The 18313-nt window shown below is 44.4% G+C and overlaps 1 protein-coding gene across 2 annotated transcripts in view; it reads right to left on the bottom strand.

Annotated features, from left to right (window-relative positions):
• Nucleotides 1-4292: 4292 nt before the first annotated feature.
• Nucleotides 4293-18313, bottom strand: part of UTP6 (UTP6 small subunit processome component) — a 41068-nt gene continuing 27047 nt past the window's right edge. Inside the window, exons 14-19 of one of the 2 annotated variants that reach the window (XM_003280209.4) lie at nucleotides 16847-17026; nucleotides 15299-15379; nucleotides 15004-15113; nucleotides 9217-9283; nucleotides 6500-6572; nucleotides 4293-4638 (exon numbers count right to left, since the gene is read on the bottom strand). In XM_003280209.4, coding sequence (XP_003280257.2) covers nucleotides 4481-4638; nucleotides 6500-6572; nucleotides 9217-9283; nucleotides 15004-15113; nucleotides 15299-15379; nucleotides 16847-17026 — 669 coding nt within the window. In that variant the 3' untranslated portion in view covers nucleotides 4293-4480. The remainder of the gene's footprint in view (nucleotides 4639-6499; nucleotides 6573-9216; nucleotides 9284-15003; nucleotides 15114-15298; nucleotides 15380-16846; nucleotides 17027-18313) is intronic. The other variant, XM_030800597.1, reaches the window with a different exon arrangement.

Genomic DNA, 18313 nt, shown 5'->3' with positions numbered 1-18313 from the left:
GGGGGCTCATTCCTGTAATCTCAGCACTTCAGGATGTCGAGGTGGGAGGATCACTTGAAGACAGGAGTTCAAAACTGGCCTGGGCAAGATGGTGAGACCCTGACTCTACAAAAATTCAAAAAATTACTGAGGTGCGACAGTACATGCCTGTAGTCCCAGCTACTCAGGAGGCTGAGGCAGGAGGATCCCTTTAGTCCACGAGTTCAATCCATCAGTGACCTATCATTGCGCCACTACACTCCAGCCTCGGTGACAAAGCGAGACCTTGTCTCAAAAAATAAAAATAAGGCCAGGCATGGTGGCTAACACCTGTAATCCCAGCAATTTGGAAGGTCGAGGTGGGTGGATCACCTGAGGTCAGGAGTTTGACACCAGCCTGGCCAATAGGTGAAACCCTGGCTCTACTAAAAAAAAAAAAAAAAAAAAAAAAAAAAAAATTAGCTGGGTGTGGTGGCAGGTGCCTGTAATCCCAGCTACTGGGGAGGCTGAGGCTCAAGAACTGCTTGAACCTGGGAGGCGGAGGTTGCAGTGAGCCAAGATCATGCCACTATATTCCTGCCTGGGTGACAGAGCAAGACTTTGTCTCAAAAAATAAAAATGAAATAAAAATACATGCTTGAAAATAACCCTAATAAAAGTTCTAATTCAGGTATCTTTTGAGGGGATTTTTCTCCAGCTACTAACAGAAGACCAGGAATAGAAGAGGAATAAGGGCGAGAAAGAGGTGACATTTTGCTTCGTTTGGCCCTCGTAAACACTCGGAAACAACTCAGATTTAAAACTTTTTCATGATGCATTTTAGTCCATGGAGATGCACTCAGCACTCAAGAGTTGTTACCAGAGAATTCCAACATTGGGGATAGGCACGGTGGCACACGCCTGTAATCCCAGCACTTTGGGAGGCCACGGAAGGCAGTTCGCTTGAGGTCAGGAGTTCAAGATCAGCCTGACCAACATGGTGAAACCCTGTCTCTACTAAAAATACAAAAATTAGCTGGGCATGGTGGCGGATGCCTGTAATCCCAGCTACTCAGGAGGCTGAGGCATGAGAATTGCTTGAACCTGGGAAGAGGACGTTGCAGTAAGCCGAGATCGCGCTACTGCACTCCAGCCTGAGCAACAAAGCTACATTCCATCTCAATAAAACAGCAAATATTTATACTGCTGGCATCATACTGGTGTTTAGGGTCCTTCTTACAACCCTGTGTGACAGGTTTAGGAGAAAAATAAGATTACCTTAATTTGAAGTAAGAAATAGATTAAAGGAGGCTGGGCGCAGTGGCTCACGCCTGTAATTCCAGCACTTTGGGAGGCTGAGGTGGGCAGATCACCTGAGGTCAGGAGTTCAAGAAAAAATTAGCTGAGTGTGATGGCAGGCGCCTGTAATCCCTGCTACTTGGGAGGCTGAGGCAGGAGAACCCAGGAGGCAGAGGTTGCAGTGAGCGGAGATCACACCATTGCACTCCAGCCTGCGCAACAAGAGCAAACCTCCGTTTCAAAAAAAATAAATAAATAAATACAAAAATTGGCCAGGCTTGGTGGCTCACACTTGTAATCCCGGCACTTTGGGAGGCCAAGGCAGGCGGATCACTTGAGTCAGGAGTTCAAGACCAGCCTGGCCAACATGGTGAAACTCTGTTTCTACTAAAAATACAAAATTAGCTGGGTGTGGTGGTGCACGTCTGTATTCCCAGCTATTCAGGAGGCTGGGACAGGTGAATCACTTGAGTCTGGGAGGTGGAGGCTGCAGAGAGCCAAGATAGCGCCACTGCACTCCAGCCTCAGCAAGAGGGAGACTCGGTCTCAACAACAAAAAAAAAAAAAAAAAAAAAAAAAAAAGGCTGGGTGTGGTGGCAGGCACCTGTAATCCTAGGTTATTGGGAGGCTGAGGCAGAATTGCTTGAATCCAGGAGGTGGCAGTTGCAGTGAGCTGAGATAGCACCACTGCACGATTCCATCTCAAAAAAAAAAGAAATAGATTAAAGAAAGTTAATAATGTAGGGTCTTAGTGGTAAACTTAAAATGACACACTTTCTTAATTCATCTTAGTGCCTCTGGGAGCAATACTGAGACACTCTTAAGAATCTTGAGAGGCTGAAATGGCCAACTCACTGGTCCTAGCTAGACCCTAAAGACTGAAGAAGTTCTCTGCCAAAACTATGAGCAGGAATTTATGTAACCCTCTGATGTATTTTTTTTTTTTTTTTTTTTTGAGACGGAGGCTCGCTCTTTCACCCAGGCTGGAGTGCAGTGGTGCGATCTCGGCTCACTGCAGGCTCCTCCCCCCAGGGTTCACACCATTCTCCTGCCTCAGCCTCCCGAGTAGCCTGGACTACAGGCGCCCGCCACCTCGCCCAGCTAATTGTTTGTATTTTTAGTAGAGACGGGGTTTCACCATGTTAGCCAGGAAGGTCTCGATCTCCTGACCTCGTGATCTGCCCGCCTCGGCCTCCGAAAGTGCTGGGATTACAGGCGTGAGCCACCGCGCCCGGCCAACCCTCTGATGTTAATCTTTGAGTTGCTATTGAATCCACCGGGTCAAAAGGAACAAAATTACTGGGGAAACAATTGTTCACAGAAAATTGAATAGTATGTATCTCCCACACACTCTTACATAGGGAAGCTCTGTAATTTCAAACCCAATATCACAATGAGATAGTAATAGGGTTTAGTAGTGAAGGTAAGCCTTGATGAGGAAGATGAAGAAAACGGTCAAGTGTTCTTGTTGTTGGTTCATGCTTCCTTCTCACTTGAACCCTGAAATGACTATAGGGCAAACTTTTAATGTGGTCAGGAGAAAAGAAGCAGGGAGGTCAGACCAGGATCTTACTACAGTCTGTATTTTAAGTAAAAAAGGCCCTGCGGATCCCAAGAGCTCTGTCTAGGGTGACCAGACAAGAATCTGGAATATAAATTCTAGTAAAGAAAAATGTGCGTGCACTGGGAACATTCTCAGATCTATCTTATAGGGTCCTCCCTGGGCATTAACAGATGTAACAGGTAACAATTCAGGATCTCAGCTTCTAGAATGGACTATCACAATTTATTTACAAGTCAGGATTGCCTAGACATGGAAATATAAATTATACTTCAACCCCACAAGATTGCAGGATATAAAATAAAAAATATCATTTTACAATTCAAGTAAAAAAATCACTTAATTCCAAAGCCAAACTTAAAATATAAGTGACTGAAAAAAAAGGAAGTCTTTTACCAGTCAACAGAACAATGGGAAAACAATGAGATGCATAAATGATGCATCATTAAGTGTATATCCTATCTAAATTCGTAAGCTGTGATTTAAAACTAGGAGGAAAAGAAAAATGCATTGTGACAAATTTTCCAACTCTATTTTTTCAAAAATCTAATATTTTTAGTTCTGCATTCTCTCTAAAGGTAGTTAATGAATGAACAACCACCACCCGAGCTGCTGTTTCTCTTTAGAATATACAATTTTCTATCAAAAATATCAAAAAATAAACAGTTTACATATCAAAAAAATAAATAGAAGCAAACTATCTAGAGTAGACAGGTATTAGACTAGTCAGAACATTTAGGGATTCGTTCTAGGTATATATTTGATAATGTACAATAAGTAGATTCTGTCCAAATGTTCAAGTTTCTGAAACTATGTGAGAAACATATTTCAAATATGAAATAAAAGTTATGAATATGTTGCCTGACAGATTTAAATGAGAAGATGGAAAAAAAGAGAACCCCTCTCATATTTGAGAATAACTTACAAGATACGTGATATTGTAAAGTCCCTGCCACAGTACCCGAATTCAAGAGATTCTCCTGCCTCAGCCTCCCAGGCAGCTGGGATTACAGGCGCCCACCACCACGCCTGGCTAATTTTTGTATTTTTAGTAGAGACAGGGTTTCACCACGTTGGCCAGGCTAGTCTCAAACTCCTGACCTCAGGTGATCCACCTGCCTCAGCCTTCCCAAAGTGCTGGGATTACAGGTGTGAGCCACCACGCCCGGCCACTTTCTCCTTCATTTTAACTGCCTCTTATGTTGAGATTAGAGATACTCGTGCATGACCTGGGATAATTAAAAAAAAAAAAACCCAGTCATATGCTTTCTATGTATTTTGGGAAACATTTAGGACCTGTGGTAGATCGGACCTCAACATTAAATCAGCAGTTCTCTTTCCTGGAATCAGATTAGCACATCAAACTGAGCATGGTGTCGTGCGCCTATAATCCCAGCTACTCAGCAGTCTGAAGTAAGAAGGTCACTTGAGTCCAGGAGTTCAAGACCAGCCAGGGCAACAGAGCAAGACCCCGTCTCAATTATAAAAATTTTTTAATTTTTAAAAAACATTTAACAAGTTAACATAAAATTAAATGTGTCTCAAAACCAGAGAGCCATCTTGTCTGCCATCACTGAGCAAATTACAGATGGACTCAATACAAATTTGCCCACAGGGCTCGCTTGCAATACTGTTTCACAAAACAGACTGTATTCTTGGTCTTCACAAATGGCCAGTCTGATGCATAGCATGTTTAGCTACAAATGCCTCTGCTGACTCTCCCTGCAACATTTTCATTGCTCGCCAGTAGATCTGTCCACAGTTCTCAGGTCTACCAAGTGGGTGGTTCAATTCTTCTTTCATATAATCCATCCAAAGATCTTAAAAAAAAAAACATACAATTAGATAACTGACAGAGTGTTATTAGGTAACCTTATTAAATATCCATTCAACTCAAGATTTCTAAGAAATTTAACTTCTCACTGTTACTTCCCTAGGACGCTTTGTTTAACAATACCTCTTTTAGCTTCTTTAAACTATAGTGGCAGGTTTTGTTTTGTTTTTGTGTGTTTTTTTCTTTTTTCTTTTTTTTGAGACAGGGTCTCACTGTATTGCCCAGGCTAGAGTGTAGTGGCGGGAACATGGCTTACTACAGTCTCAACCTCCTGAGTTCAAGTGACCCTCCTGCCTCAGCCTCCAGGACAGCTGGGACCACAGGCACACCACCATATTTGGCTAATTTTTTTATTTTTTGTAGAAACAGAGTTTCACTATATTGCCCAGGCTAGTCTTGAACTCCTGGGCTCAAGCAATCCTTCTACCTTGGCCTTCCAAAGTGCTGGGATTACAGGCGTGAGCCACTGTGCCTCGCCAGTTTTGTTTTTTTTGTTTTTTTTCCCCAGTAGAAAACCTTCACATCAATCATAAAAGTCTTTTTATTTAATGAACTCAAAAATACTAAACTTTTTGGCTAGGCACAGTGGTTCACACCTGTAATCCCGGCACTTTGGGAGGCAAAGGCGGGCAGATCACCTGAGGTCAAGAGTTCAAGACCAGCCTAGCCAGCATGGCGAAACTCCATCTCGACTGAAAATACAAAAATTAGCCAGGCATGGTGGCATGCGTGCCTGTACTCCCAGCTATTTGGGAGGCTGAGGCATGAGAATCGCTTGAATCTGGGAGGCAGAGATTGCAGTGAGCCAAGATTGCGCCACTGCACTCCAGCCTGGGTGACAGAGTGAGACTGTCTCAAAACAAAATAAAAATAAACAAATCAATGTTTATGAGTTCATAAATAAGGTCCACAGATTTTACATGACATACTTATACCCAGAAGTATGTTGCACAAGTCCTACAAATGAGGGCAATGTGGAGATAGTCAACAACAGACGCCAATTAGCATCTCACGTTTACCCCTTTCATGTAACTCTAAATACATTTTTTTTAAGAGAACAAAATCATGCAAATCTTTCTCTAATCCAGAGGGGGTGTTTTTGGTTTTGGTTTTTGAGACAGGGCCTCATTGTATCGCCCAGGCTGGAGTACAGTGGTGGCATCACAGTCATTGCGGCCTCAACATCCTGGGGCCCAAACAATCCTCCCACCTCAGCCTGCTGTGTAGCTGGGACCACAGGCATGCACCACCATACCCAGTTACTTTTTTTTTTATTATTGTTTGTAGAGATGCAGATCTAAATATGTTGCCCAGGCTGGTCTCAGACTCCTGAGAAATCCAGGGTTCTTAACAGACGACCCATGGACCCCTGAACTTAGGATCTTGAAATGATAAAATTAGTATACACAAAGCAACTGAGGAGGCAGAGGAAGGAAACAAGTTTTATTTTAAAAGAGGGTTATGATGCAAAAAAAAAAAAAAAAAAAACTAAGAAACGGTTTTGTTTGTTTGTTTTTGAGATGGAGTTTCACTGTTGTTGCCCAGGCTGGAGTGCAATGGCACAATCTCAGCTCACTGCAACCTCCGTCTCCCAGGCTCAAGCGATTCTCCTGCCTCAGCCTCCCAGGCTGGGATTACAGGTGCGCACCACCATGTCCGGCTAATTTTTATTTTAGTAGAGACGGGGTTTTACCATATTGGCCAGGCTGGTCTCGAACTCCTGACCTCAGGTGATCTGCCTGCCTTGGCCTCCGAAAGTGCTGGGATTACAGGCATGAGCCACTGTGCTCTGCCAAGAAACACTGTTCTAACCATACTAATTGGTCACAAATTAAGGGTTTACTTACCAGAATCTGCGGATCCAAACTCTCTCAAAGCCCTCTCATAATATTCTCTTACATTCGCCATATTGCAGGATTCCTGACAAAGATAGACAATCTTGCCTCAAAAGCCTGATTTATAACATAACAAATTCATTCTAACCATATTGTTAAGCAACTATTGTCTGTCAGGTATTTGAAAGGGAAGAGTTTAACATGAACACAATTTGGCTCTCAACTTTTCCAGGAAAAAATCAAAGCCACTCAACAGAGTGAAGTACGTATGTGAAACATAAAAGCACTTTGCTGTAGTAGCATGGAGAAAAGCGCTATTAGAAAAAAGTGGGGGACATGGGCAGCTTCACAGAAAACAGTATTTGAACGTCTTGAGGAATGAGTAGGAATTAAATAAAGAAACAGTGAAGGTTCTATTCGCTTTGAGTAAGGATTTCTTCCTTTTGAATATCTGGGCTCTGGTACTTATTTGTTATATCCACCTTAAAATAAATACTAGTTATATGACCTTCAGCAAGTTTTTAAACCCTTTGACTTTAAACATTTCCTCACCTATAAAACAAGCATAATATCTCTTAGCACAACTACAAGTATTAGATTAAAATGCTGATGAATTATGTACCTAGCAGAACAGCTGTAACTAACTTTACAACCAAAAACTGCTCATTCTCCACCTATTTTTAAAAATGTATTCTTGCCGAGCACGGTGACTCACACCTGTAATCCCAGCACTTTGGGAGGCCGAGGCAGGCGGATCACGAGGTCAGGAGATCGAGACCATCCTGGCTAACACAGTGAAACCCTGTCTCTACTAAAAATACAAAAAATTAGCCAGGCGTGGTGGCAGGTGCCTGTAGTCACAGCTACTCAGGAGGCTGAGGCAGGAGAATGGCGTGAACCTAGGAGGCGGAGCTTGCAGTGAGCCAAGATCGCGCCACTGCACTCCAGCCTGGGCGACAGAGCGAGACTCTGTCTCAAAAAAAAAAAAAAAAAAAAAGTATTATTGCCGGGCGCTGTGGCTCACGCCTGTAATCCCAATACTTCGGGAGGCCGAGGCGGGCAGATCACAAGGTCAGGAGTTGAGACCAGCCTGGCCAACATGGTGAAACCAGTCTCTACTAAAAATACAAAAATTAGGGCCAGGCACGGTGGCTCACACCTGTAATCCCAGCACTTTGGGAGGCCGAGGCAGGTGGATCACAAGGTCGGGAGTTCAAGACCAGCCTGGCCAACATGGTGAAACCCTGTCCCTACTAAAAATGCAAAAATTAGCCAGGCATGGTGGTGCATGCCTGTAATCCTAGCTACTCAGGAGGCTGAGGCAGGAGAATTGCTTGAACCTAGGAGGCGGAGGTTGTAGTGAGCCAAGAATCCAGCCTGGGCGACAGAGTGAGACTCTGTCTCAAAAAAAAAAAAAAAAAAAAAAAAAAAAAAAATTAGCCAGGTGAGGTGGCAGGGGCCTGTAATCCCAGCTACTCGGGAGGCTGAGGCAGGAGAATCGCTTGAACCTGGAAGGCGGAGGTTGCAGTAAGCCAAGATCGCGCCACTGCACTCCAGCCTGGGCAACAGACAGCAAGACTCTGTCTCAAAAAAAAAAAAAAGTCAATTTAACCTCCTATTTTAGACATGCACGAAAAACAGAATCACACCTGTTTAATGGTTCATATGTGCACGGCATTATGCAATGTCCTTTCTATCCAGTATACCATTTGGCCTTACAACTCTCACACCTCTGAAACAGGTATAATGACCTCCTTTACAGATGAGGACGGGAAGCTCAGAATTAAGTGACTTGCTCAAGGCACATAACTATCATGTTATAAATCCAAAGCCTGGCTATTACATATTAGGCTAGACTATCTCCTATACTATAAAACTGTCCTATACTGTAGAATAAGAACAGATACTTGGCTTGCCGGACGTGGTGGCTCACGCCTGTAATCCCAGCACTTTGGGAGGCTCAGGGGGGCGGATCACCTGAAGTCAGGAGTTTGAGACCAGCCTGGCCAACATGGCAAAACCCCATCTCTATTGAAAATACAGAAATTAGCCTGGCGTGACGGCACGTGCCTGTAATCCCAGCTACTCGGGAGGGTGTGGCAGGAGAAATCACTTGAACCCAGGATGCAGAGTTTGCAGTGAGCCGAGATCACACCACTGCACTCCAGCCTGGGCAACAGAGTAAGACTCTATCTCAGAAAAAAAAAAGTAACATCTAAGTTTTCTATTCCCCAAACATATACTTTCTCTTTGCTTGATTACCATTCTTAAACCAGCTCTATGGAAAAGGGATTAGACCAAGGGATCAGAAATTTATACTGTATTATAATGAGAGCCTTTTACATAACAAAACACTCCCGGGCCAGGCATGGTGGCTCACACCTGTAATCCCAACACTTTGGGAGTCTGAGGTGGGCAGATCACGAGGTCAACAGATAGAGACCATCCTGGCCAACATGGTAAAACCCCATCTCTATAAAAACATAAAAATTGGCTGGGCACAGAGGCGCGTGCCTGTAGTCCCAGCTACTCAAGAGGCTGAGGCAGAAGAATCACTTGAACCTGGGAGGTGGAGGTTGCAGTGAGCCAAGATCGCACCACTGCACTCCAGCCTGGCAACAGAGCGAGACTCTGCCTCAAAAAAAACCAAAAAACCAAAAAACAGTCTGATAGATTAGTAACCACTAATCCATTTTCCCAGACAAGAAATGCTGAAACAGAACACTTACTCGCTCCTTTTCAAACTGAATCATTTTCCTGAAAAAGTCAACTGAAAATGGTCGGCTCTCCTGTAAACTAAAAAGGAAGGAGAAAACGTTATCTTCAACAATGACAAAAAGCCTCTTACATCTCATAACTGTAAATACCCAGACCAGTGCCTCCACAACACATGGTTTAATAAAGACTTGACTTCAAATCAATGCAAGGACTTGACCTGATGGCCAGTCACTCTCACGATTCTATGACCACTAATGACTTTCTCTTCATACCCAGTTCTTAGTTTTTTGTTTTGTTTTTTTTTTTTTTGAGACAGGGTCTCACTTTGTCACCCAGGCTGGAGTGCAATATTGCAATCATAGCTCACTGCAGCCCTGAATTCCCAGGCTCAAGCAATCCTCCTGCCTTAGCCTCTAGAGTAACTGTGACTACAGGCATACACAACCACACACAGCTTATTTTTGAAATTTTCTGTAGAGAAGAGGTCTCACTAGGTTTCTCAGGCTAGTCTCGAACTCCTGGGCTCAAGCAATCTGCCCGCCTCAGCCTTCCAAAGTGCTAGGATTACAGGCGTGCGCCACCATGCCTGGTTTAATTTTCTTACTGTACTCTTCTTTCTCAATTGTAGAGTTTTCAAATTCCCTCAACTACATGTCAAAGTCTTTTGGGAAATCAGTAATTCCATTTCTAGGAATATATTCTAAAGAAATGATTTCTAATATGGACAAATTTTTGCAGAAATATTCATCAAAACAGTATTACTGTGGCCAAAAAAGTTATACTGCATCCACGGCCAGGCAGGGTGGCTCACACCTGTAATCCCAGCACTTTGGGAGGCCAAGGCGGGTGGATCACCTGAGGTCAAGAGTTCAAGACCAGCCTGACCAACATGATGAAACCCTGCCTCTACCAAAAATATAAAAATTAGCTGGGCGTGGTGGTGGGCACCTATAATCCCATCTACTTGGGAGGCTGAGGCAGGAGAATCACTTGAACCTGGGAGGCAGAGGTTGCAGTGAGCCAAGATCAAGCCGCTGCACTCCAACATGGGCGACAGAGTGAGACTCCGTTTCAAAAAACAAAAAAATAAAGTTATACTGCATCCACAGAGTGGTATATCATACAGCTTTCTCTTTTCTTATGCCTTTTAGACAAAGTTTCCCTCTGTCACCAAGGCTGGAGTACAGTGCTGAGATCATGACTCACTGTGGCCTACAATTTCTGGGCTCAAGCAGTACTGCCACCTCAGCCTCCAGAATAGCTGAGACCATAGATGCAAACTGCATCTGGCTAATTGTTTTTCATTTTTAGTAGAGAAAGGGTCTCGCTGTGTTGCCCAGGTTGGTCTTCAACTCCTGGGTCCAAGCGATCCTCCCACCTCAGCCTTGGCTTCCCAGAGTTCTGGGATTACAGGAATGGCATTAGCCACCACACCTGGCCTCTTTATTTTTTTTTTTATTTTTTGAGACAGGCTCTCCCTCTGTTGCCCAGGCTGGAGTGTGGTGGCACAATCATAGTTCACTGCAGCCTCAAACTCCTGGACTCAAGCAATTCTCCCACCTTGGCCTCCTAAAACACTGGGATTACAGGTGTGAGCCACAGTGCCTGGCCCATCAGCCATGTATTGTTTTAATTTCAACTTTTATTTTAGATTCAGGGGAGTACGTGTGCAAGTTTGTTATGTGGGTATATTGCGTGACACTGAGGTTTGAGGTAGACTGACCCCGTTACCTCGGTAATGAGCATAGTAATTGATAGGTAGCTTTTCAGCCCTTTCCTCCGTTCCTCCTACCCTTCTTCCCCCACCCTGTAGTGTCCACTATTTCTGTCTTTATGCCCACGTGTACCCAATGTTTAGCTATAACTGCAAGTGAGAACATGTGGTATTTGGTTTTCTGTTCCTGTGATAACTTGCTGAGGACAATGGCCTCCAGCTGTATCCATGCTACTGCCAAGAACATGATTTTGTTCTTCTTTATGGCTGCAGAGTATTCCATAGAGTATATGTACCACATTGTTTTTTTCCAATCAACTGTTGATAAGCACCTAGGTTGATTCCATGTCCTTACTATTGTGAATAGTGCTGTGATGAACATACGAGTACATGTCTTTTTGGTAGAATTATTTGTTTTCCTTTGGGTATATACCTAGTAATGGGATTGCTGAGATAAATGGTAGATCTGTTTTAAGTTCTTCCAGAAATCTCCAGCTGATTTCCACAGTGGCTGAACTAATTTACATTCCCACCAGCAGTATATAAGGTTTTCCCTGCAGCCTTGCCAATATCTATAATTTTATGACTTTTTAATAGCCATTCTGACTAGTGAGATGGTATCTCATTGTGGTTTTGATTTGCATTTCTCTAAAGGTTAGTCATCTTGAACATTTTTTCACATGTATGCTGGCTGCCTTCAATATAGTCTACCTCAAACCTCAGTGTCACGCAATATACCCACATAACAAACTTGCACACGTACTCCCCTGAATCTAAAATAAAAGTTGAAATTAAAACAATACATGGCTGATGGGCCAGGCACTGTGGCTGTTTGTTTTGTTTTGGGTTTTTTGTTTTTGTTGTTGTTGTTTGTTTTGTTTTGTTTTTTGAGACGGAGTCTCGCTCTGTCACCCAGGCTGGAGTGCAGTCGCGCAGTCTCGGCTCACTGCAAGCTCTGCCTCCCGGTTTCACACCATTCTCCTGCCTCAGCCTCCCGAGTAGCTGGGACTACAGGCGCCCGCCACCACACCCGACTAATTTTTTTTGTATTTTTAGTAGAGACAGGGTTTCACCATGTTAGCCAGGATAGTCTCGATCTCCTGACCTCGTGATCCATCTGCCTCGACCTCCCAAAGTGCTGGGATTACAGGCATGAACCACCACGCCTGGCCTGTTTTTGTTTTGAGACAGGGTCTCACTCTGTCACCAAGGCTGGAGTATACTAGCACAAACACAGCTCACTACAGCCTCAACCACCTGGACTCAAGTGATCCTCCAACTTCAGCTTCCCAAGTAGATAAAATCACAGGCACATGCCATGCCATCTAACCTTTTTTAAGTTTTTTGGTTTTTTTTTGAGATGGAGTCTCGCTTTGTCACCCAGGCTGGAGTGCAGTGGCGCGATCTCGGCTCACTGCAAGCTCCACCTCCCAGGTTCACGCCATGATCCTGCTTCAGCTGCTGGGACTACAGGTGCCTGCCACCATGCCCGGCTAATTTTTTCTATTTTTTTTAGTAGAGATGGGGTTTCACCATGTTAGCCAGGATGGTCTCGAACTCCTGACCTTGTGATCCACCCGCTTCGGCCTCCTAAAGTGCTAGGATTACAGGCGTGAGCCACCGTACCTGGCCTGTTAACTTTTAATAGAAATGAAGTCTCGTTGTGTTGCCCAGGCTCGTCTCAAATGCTTGGGCTCAAGCAATCCTCTTGTCTCAGTCTCCCAAAGTCCTGAGATTACAGGCCCTGAACCACCGTGCCCAGCTCATATAGCTATGTTTAATAAATGATGTTTATAAAGAATTTTTGGCTGGGCACAGTGCTTCACACCTACAATCCCAGCCCTTTGGGAGGCCAAGGCAGGAAGATCACTGGAAGCCATAAGGTCAAGATCAGTTTAAGCAATAAGGCGAGACCCCGACTCTACAAAAAAATTTAAGAATTAGCGGGGCATGGCCAGGCATGGTAGCTCATGCCTGTAATCCCAGCACTTTGAGAGGCTCAGCTGGGCAGACTGCTTGGGCCCAGGAGTTCAGCCTGGGCAACACAGTGAAACCCCATCTCTACTAAAAATAAAAAAATTACCTGGGTGTGGTGGCGCACACCTGTAGTCCCAGCTACTTGGGAAGCTAAGGCACAAGAATCGCTTGAACCAGGAAGGCAAAGTTTGCAGTGAGCCAAGATGGCGCCACTACACTCAGCCTGGGCAACAGAGCAAGACTCTTGTCTCAAAGAAAAAAAAAATATTTAGGCCAGGCACAGTGGCTCACACCTGTAATCCCAACACTTTGGGAGGCCAAGGCAGGCAGGTCACCAGAGGTCAGGAGTTCGAGACCAGCCTGGCCAACATGGCAAAAACCCTTATCACTAAAAATATAAAAAATTAGCCAGGCATCGTGGCACATGCCTGTAATCCTAGCTATTCAGGAGGCTGAGGCAGGAGAATCGCTTGAACCCGGGAGGCAGAAGTTGCAGTGACCCGAGACTGTACCACTGCACTCCAGCCTGGGCAACACAGTGAGACTCCTTCTCAAAAAAAACAAAAAATTTTTTTTAAATCATAAATAAAATTACAGTTATACTATAATCTCAACTACATAAAAACAAATTTTAAAATTATATGTTAACAATAATTTTTCCTTTGATGATGTAATAAATTATCATGGTTATATTTTCCCCCACCACAATGAACTGCTTTTATTGTTCAAAAAAAAGAAAAAGAAGGCCAGGCATGGTGGCTCACACTTATAATCCTAGCACTTTGGGAGGCTGAGGCAGGAGGACTGCTTGAGCCCAGGCTGAACAATGCTGTGAGACTGAGTCTCTACAAAAAAAAAAATGTTTTAAGTTAGCTGGACATGGTGGTACATGCCTGTAGACCCAGATATTTGGGAGGCTGAAGTGGGAGGACTGCTTGAGCCCAGAAGGTCAAGGCTTCGGTGAGCCATGATTGTGCCACTGCACTCTAACCTGGGTGACAGAGCGAGAACCTGTCTCAAAAAAGGAAAGGAAACATTACTTTTTGAAAAAGTTTATTGGAGGCCAAATGCACTGGCTCGTGCCTGTAATCCCAGCACTTTGAAAGGCCAAGACAAGCAAATCACTTGAGATCAGCAGTTTGAGACCAGCCTGGCCAACATGATGAAACCCTATCTCTACTAAATTACAAAATTAGCCAGGCGTGGTGTCACACATCTGTAATCCCAGCTACTCAGGAGGCTAAGGCGGGAGAATCACTTAAACCCAGGAAGTGGACATTGCAGTGAGCTAAGATCTCACCACTGTACTCCAGGCTGGGTGACAAGAGTGAAACTCTGTCTCAAAAAAAAAAAAAAAAAAAAAAAGGAAAATGAAACAGTGTATTGGGTCAGGTGTGGTGCCTCATGCCTACAATCCCTGCACTTTGGGAGGCTGAGGCGGGCAGATCACCTGAGGTCAGGAGTTTGAGACCAGCCTGGCAAACATGGTGAAACCTTGTCTTTAAAATCTAAAATTTAAAAATTAGCCAGGCGTGGTGGCAGGCGCCTGTAATCCTAGCTACTCGGGAAGCCGAGGCAGGAGAATCACTTGAACGCAGGAGGCGGAGATTGCAGTGAGCCAAGATTGTGCCACTGCACTCCAGCCTGGGCAACAGAGCAAGACTCCATCTTAAAAAAAAAAAAAGGCCGGGCGCGGTGGCTCAAGCCTGTAATCCCAGCACTTTGGGAGGCCGAGGCGGGCGGATCACGAGGTCAGGAGATCGAGACCATCCTGGCTAACACAGTGAAACCCCGTCTCTACTAAAAATACAAAAAATTAGCCGGGTGTGTTGGCGGGTGCCTGTAGTCCCAGCTACTCGGGAGGCTGAGGCAGGAGAATGGCATGAACCTGGGAGGCGGAGCTTGCAGTGAGCCGAGAGCGCGCCACTGCACTCCAGCCTGGGGCACAGAGCAAGACTCCGTCTCAAAAAAAAAAAAAAAAAAAAAAAAAAAGAAAAAGTGTATTGGATTACTCCCTCAGGTACTATTTGTGATTCAAATAATCTGGGTATGAGCAGCTGAGTATGGGGTAGAGAGACTAGTAACAACTATGAACATCTGTGAGTACCTTTTAAACACAGCTCTGGCCTTTTTGTAGCCACCACTTCGATAAGCCCAATCCAGGTACTTATTCTTCAGGGTTACTGAGTCGGCACCTATGACAGCTAAGAGAGCTTTCTACAATTTAAAAGAAAAAAGAAAGAAACTATGTGAGAAAACTTATAGATATCAAAAAAGATTTTCCCAGAACCACCTGAGGCCACTCCATAGTGCTTTAGGTGCACCTGCAATACTAGAGCTGACCAACCAGGGAAACTTCTGCCATTCCCCACACCACGAGACTTGGAACATGGAGCCTATACCTTAAAGACTGCCTCAGTGTCTTCTTGGCTTTTGGCACCTTCACTCCACTCTGCCCAGGAAATCCACAATGGCAGACAAACCTACTCCCAGTTTAAAAAATGTTAGTTAGAAAACAGCATATAATAAAACATCGCATGTACCCTATAAATGTGTAAAATATTATGTATCAATTTTTTTATGCTATAAAATGACAGTTTAGTCCTATGCTCTGAAAACTAGTTAGAAAGGCAGGTTCCTCCTAAGACAATCAATATGTAAAATAGGGATTCATTCCCAAACAGTCCTCATTGTGACAGAATTCTCATTGCCCAGCAGGAATGGCACGCCAGAACACAGCCAGCCTTCTGACCAAATCACTCAGAGCAACACTCTTCTGTGAATTTTAGTTCCTTTCTATTGGGAAATATTTCATGTAGTTATCATCAATCATCTTTTAGTTAAGTAAGCAATTAACAACCCACACAGTTAGACCCACAGCTACCCAGATCATGTCTCTGCTGTCTAAGACCCACAACACAAGAACTAATTAATCTAGGCTGAAGTGTCTGATCTTCATTCATGTCCCAGAGGTACACACAAATGAGCAGCAAAGGCGAGGCATGGTGGCGCACATTTGTAATCCCAGCACTTTAAAGACGGAGGCAGGCGGATCACTTGAGGCCAGGAGTTCAAGACCAGCCTGGCCAACATGGCAAAACCCTGTCTCTACTAAAAATACAAAAATTAGCTGGGCATGGTGGTGGGAGACTGAGACAGGAGAATCGCTTGAACCTGGGAGGTGGAGGTTGCAGTGAGCCAAGTTTGCACCACTGCACTCCAGTCTGGGCAACAGAACAAGACTTTGTCTCAAAAAAAAAAAAAGGAAAAAGAAAACAACACCAAATGAGCAGTAGTTTTTTTCCTACTTTATCTTCTGGAATACATTTTTCCTACTAAAATAAAAAATTCACTGCAAAGTGAATCTGGCCATACACCGTGGCTCATGCCTGTAATCTCAGCACTTTGGGAGGCCAAGGCGGGCAGATCACTTGAGGCTAGGAGTTCCAGACCAGCCTGGCCAACATGGAGAAATCCTGTCTCTACTAAAATAGAAAATATTAGTCGGGTGTGATGGTGCGTGCCTGTAGTCCCAGCTACTTGGGAGGCTGAGGCAGGAGAATTGCCTGAACCCAGGAGGCGGAGATTGCAGTGAGCTGAGATCACGCCACTGCACTCCAGCATGGGCAACAGAGCAAGACTCCATCTCAAAAAAAAAAAAAAAAAAGTTGGGCTTATATTCAGCAAGTGCAATTAATATTCTACTGGTATTTCTAACTTTATAAGATATCTAAATAGAATAGGAAGTTTTATATAATTTGGTCAACTTTCAAATAAAGGAGATTAAATAGAAGCAAATTCTTCTACTCTTAACCTATGAACCATCGCCACTTAATGGCAAATGCCACTCTAGAGTTGGCTCTCAATAGCCAACTACATTCCAAATGAGCCTTGGCTAGTCTTAAAAGGTTTCCCAAATATAATGAATACAAAAGATCCAGCTCACTGACCTGGGGTTTCAGGTGCACAAAGGCTTCTTCAAAAAGCATGGCTATGTCAGGGCTCTTTGACTCGATCAGCACCCGCAGCTTCAGCTGCCACATTGTCCCAGAGTCTCTAAACAATTCAGTTCCAGCTACTGCCACTTCCAGAGCTTCTCTCAGTAAGTTATGACACAGCAACGAAACAATCTAGACAAGATGAAGGATGACTGGAAAATTAATTACTGAAACCCAAACAATCTATGTAAATGGAGACAAATAAAAACCTCATTTGAGGCAAGAATTTCACCAACCTTTCCACTACAATTTAAAATAAAAAAGAGGCCGGATATGGTGGCTCACACCTGTAACCCCAACACTTTGGGAGGCCCAGGCGGCCAGATCACGAGCTCAAGAGATCAAGACCATCCTGGCCAACATGGTGAAACCCCATCTCTACTAAAAATACAAAAATTAGCTGGGTGTGGTGGTGTGCGTCTGTAATCCCAGCTACTCGGAAGGCTTAGGCAGAAGAATCGCTTGAACCCAGGAGGCGGAGATTGCAGTGAGCCGAGATCACGCCACTGCACTCCAACCTCGGCGACAGAGCAAGACTGTATCTCAAAAAAAAAAAAAAAAGAAATGAGCTATGTGATAATTTATAGGTATCAAAACAAATTTTCCATGGCTGTTAAACAGGCACAAAGTGAACAATTTAGAATTTCTCCTATTTTCACTGCTCCTACCCATGAGGGTTATCCAAAAACAAGGAAGACATAAAAACCAGAGAACCTAAAGAATTCAGACTGTAGGCCGGGCGCGGTGGCTCACGCTTGTAATCCCAGCACTTTGGGAGGCCGAGGCGGGCGGATCATGAGGTCAGGAGATCGAGACCACGGTGAAACCCCGTCTCTACTAAAAATACAAAAAAATTAGCCGGGCGTGGTGGCAAGCGCCTGTAGTCCCAGCTACTCGGAGAGGCTGAGGCAGAAGAATGGCGTGAACCCGGGAGGCGGAGCTTGCAGTGAGCCGAGATTGCGCCACTGCACTCCAGCCTGGGTGACAGAGCGAGACTCCGTCTCAGAAAAAAAAAAAAAAAAAAAAGAATTTAGACTGTAAGTTAGGTTTTGTTGTTTTTGTTTTTGTTTTTTTTGGAGACAAGAGTTTTGCTCTGTAACCCAGTCTGGAGTACAGTGGCGCAATGATCTTGGCTCACTGCAACCTCCGCCTCCTGGGTTCAAGCAATTCTCCTGCCTTAGCTTCCCGAGTAGCTGGGACGACAGGTGCCCATCGCCACGCCCGGCTAATTTTTTGTATTTTAGTAGAAATGGGGTTTCACCATGTTGGCCAGGCTGGTCTCGAACTCCTGACCTCAGATGATCCACCCACCTCGGCCTCCCAAAGTGCTGGGATTACAAGCATGAGCCACCATGCCCGGTGTAAGTTTTTAATAAAACAGTTCATGGCCGGGCACGGTGGCTCACGCCTGTAATCTCA

Source organism: Nomascus leucogenys, chromosome 19, assembly GCF_006542625.1.
Source record: "Nomascus leucogenys isolate Asia chromosome 19, Asia_NLE_v1, whole genome shotgun sequence".
NCBI lineage: Eukaryota > Metazoa > Chordata > Mammalia > Primates > Hylobatidae > Nomascus > Nomascus leucogenys.
Note: the sequence above shows the minus strand (reverse complement) of the source record. Positions and strands in the feature narration are given on the sequence as shown.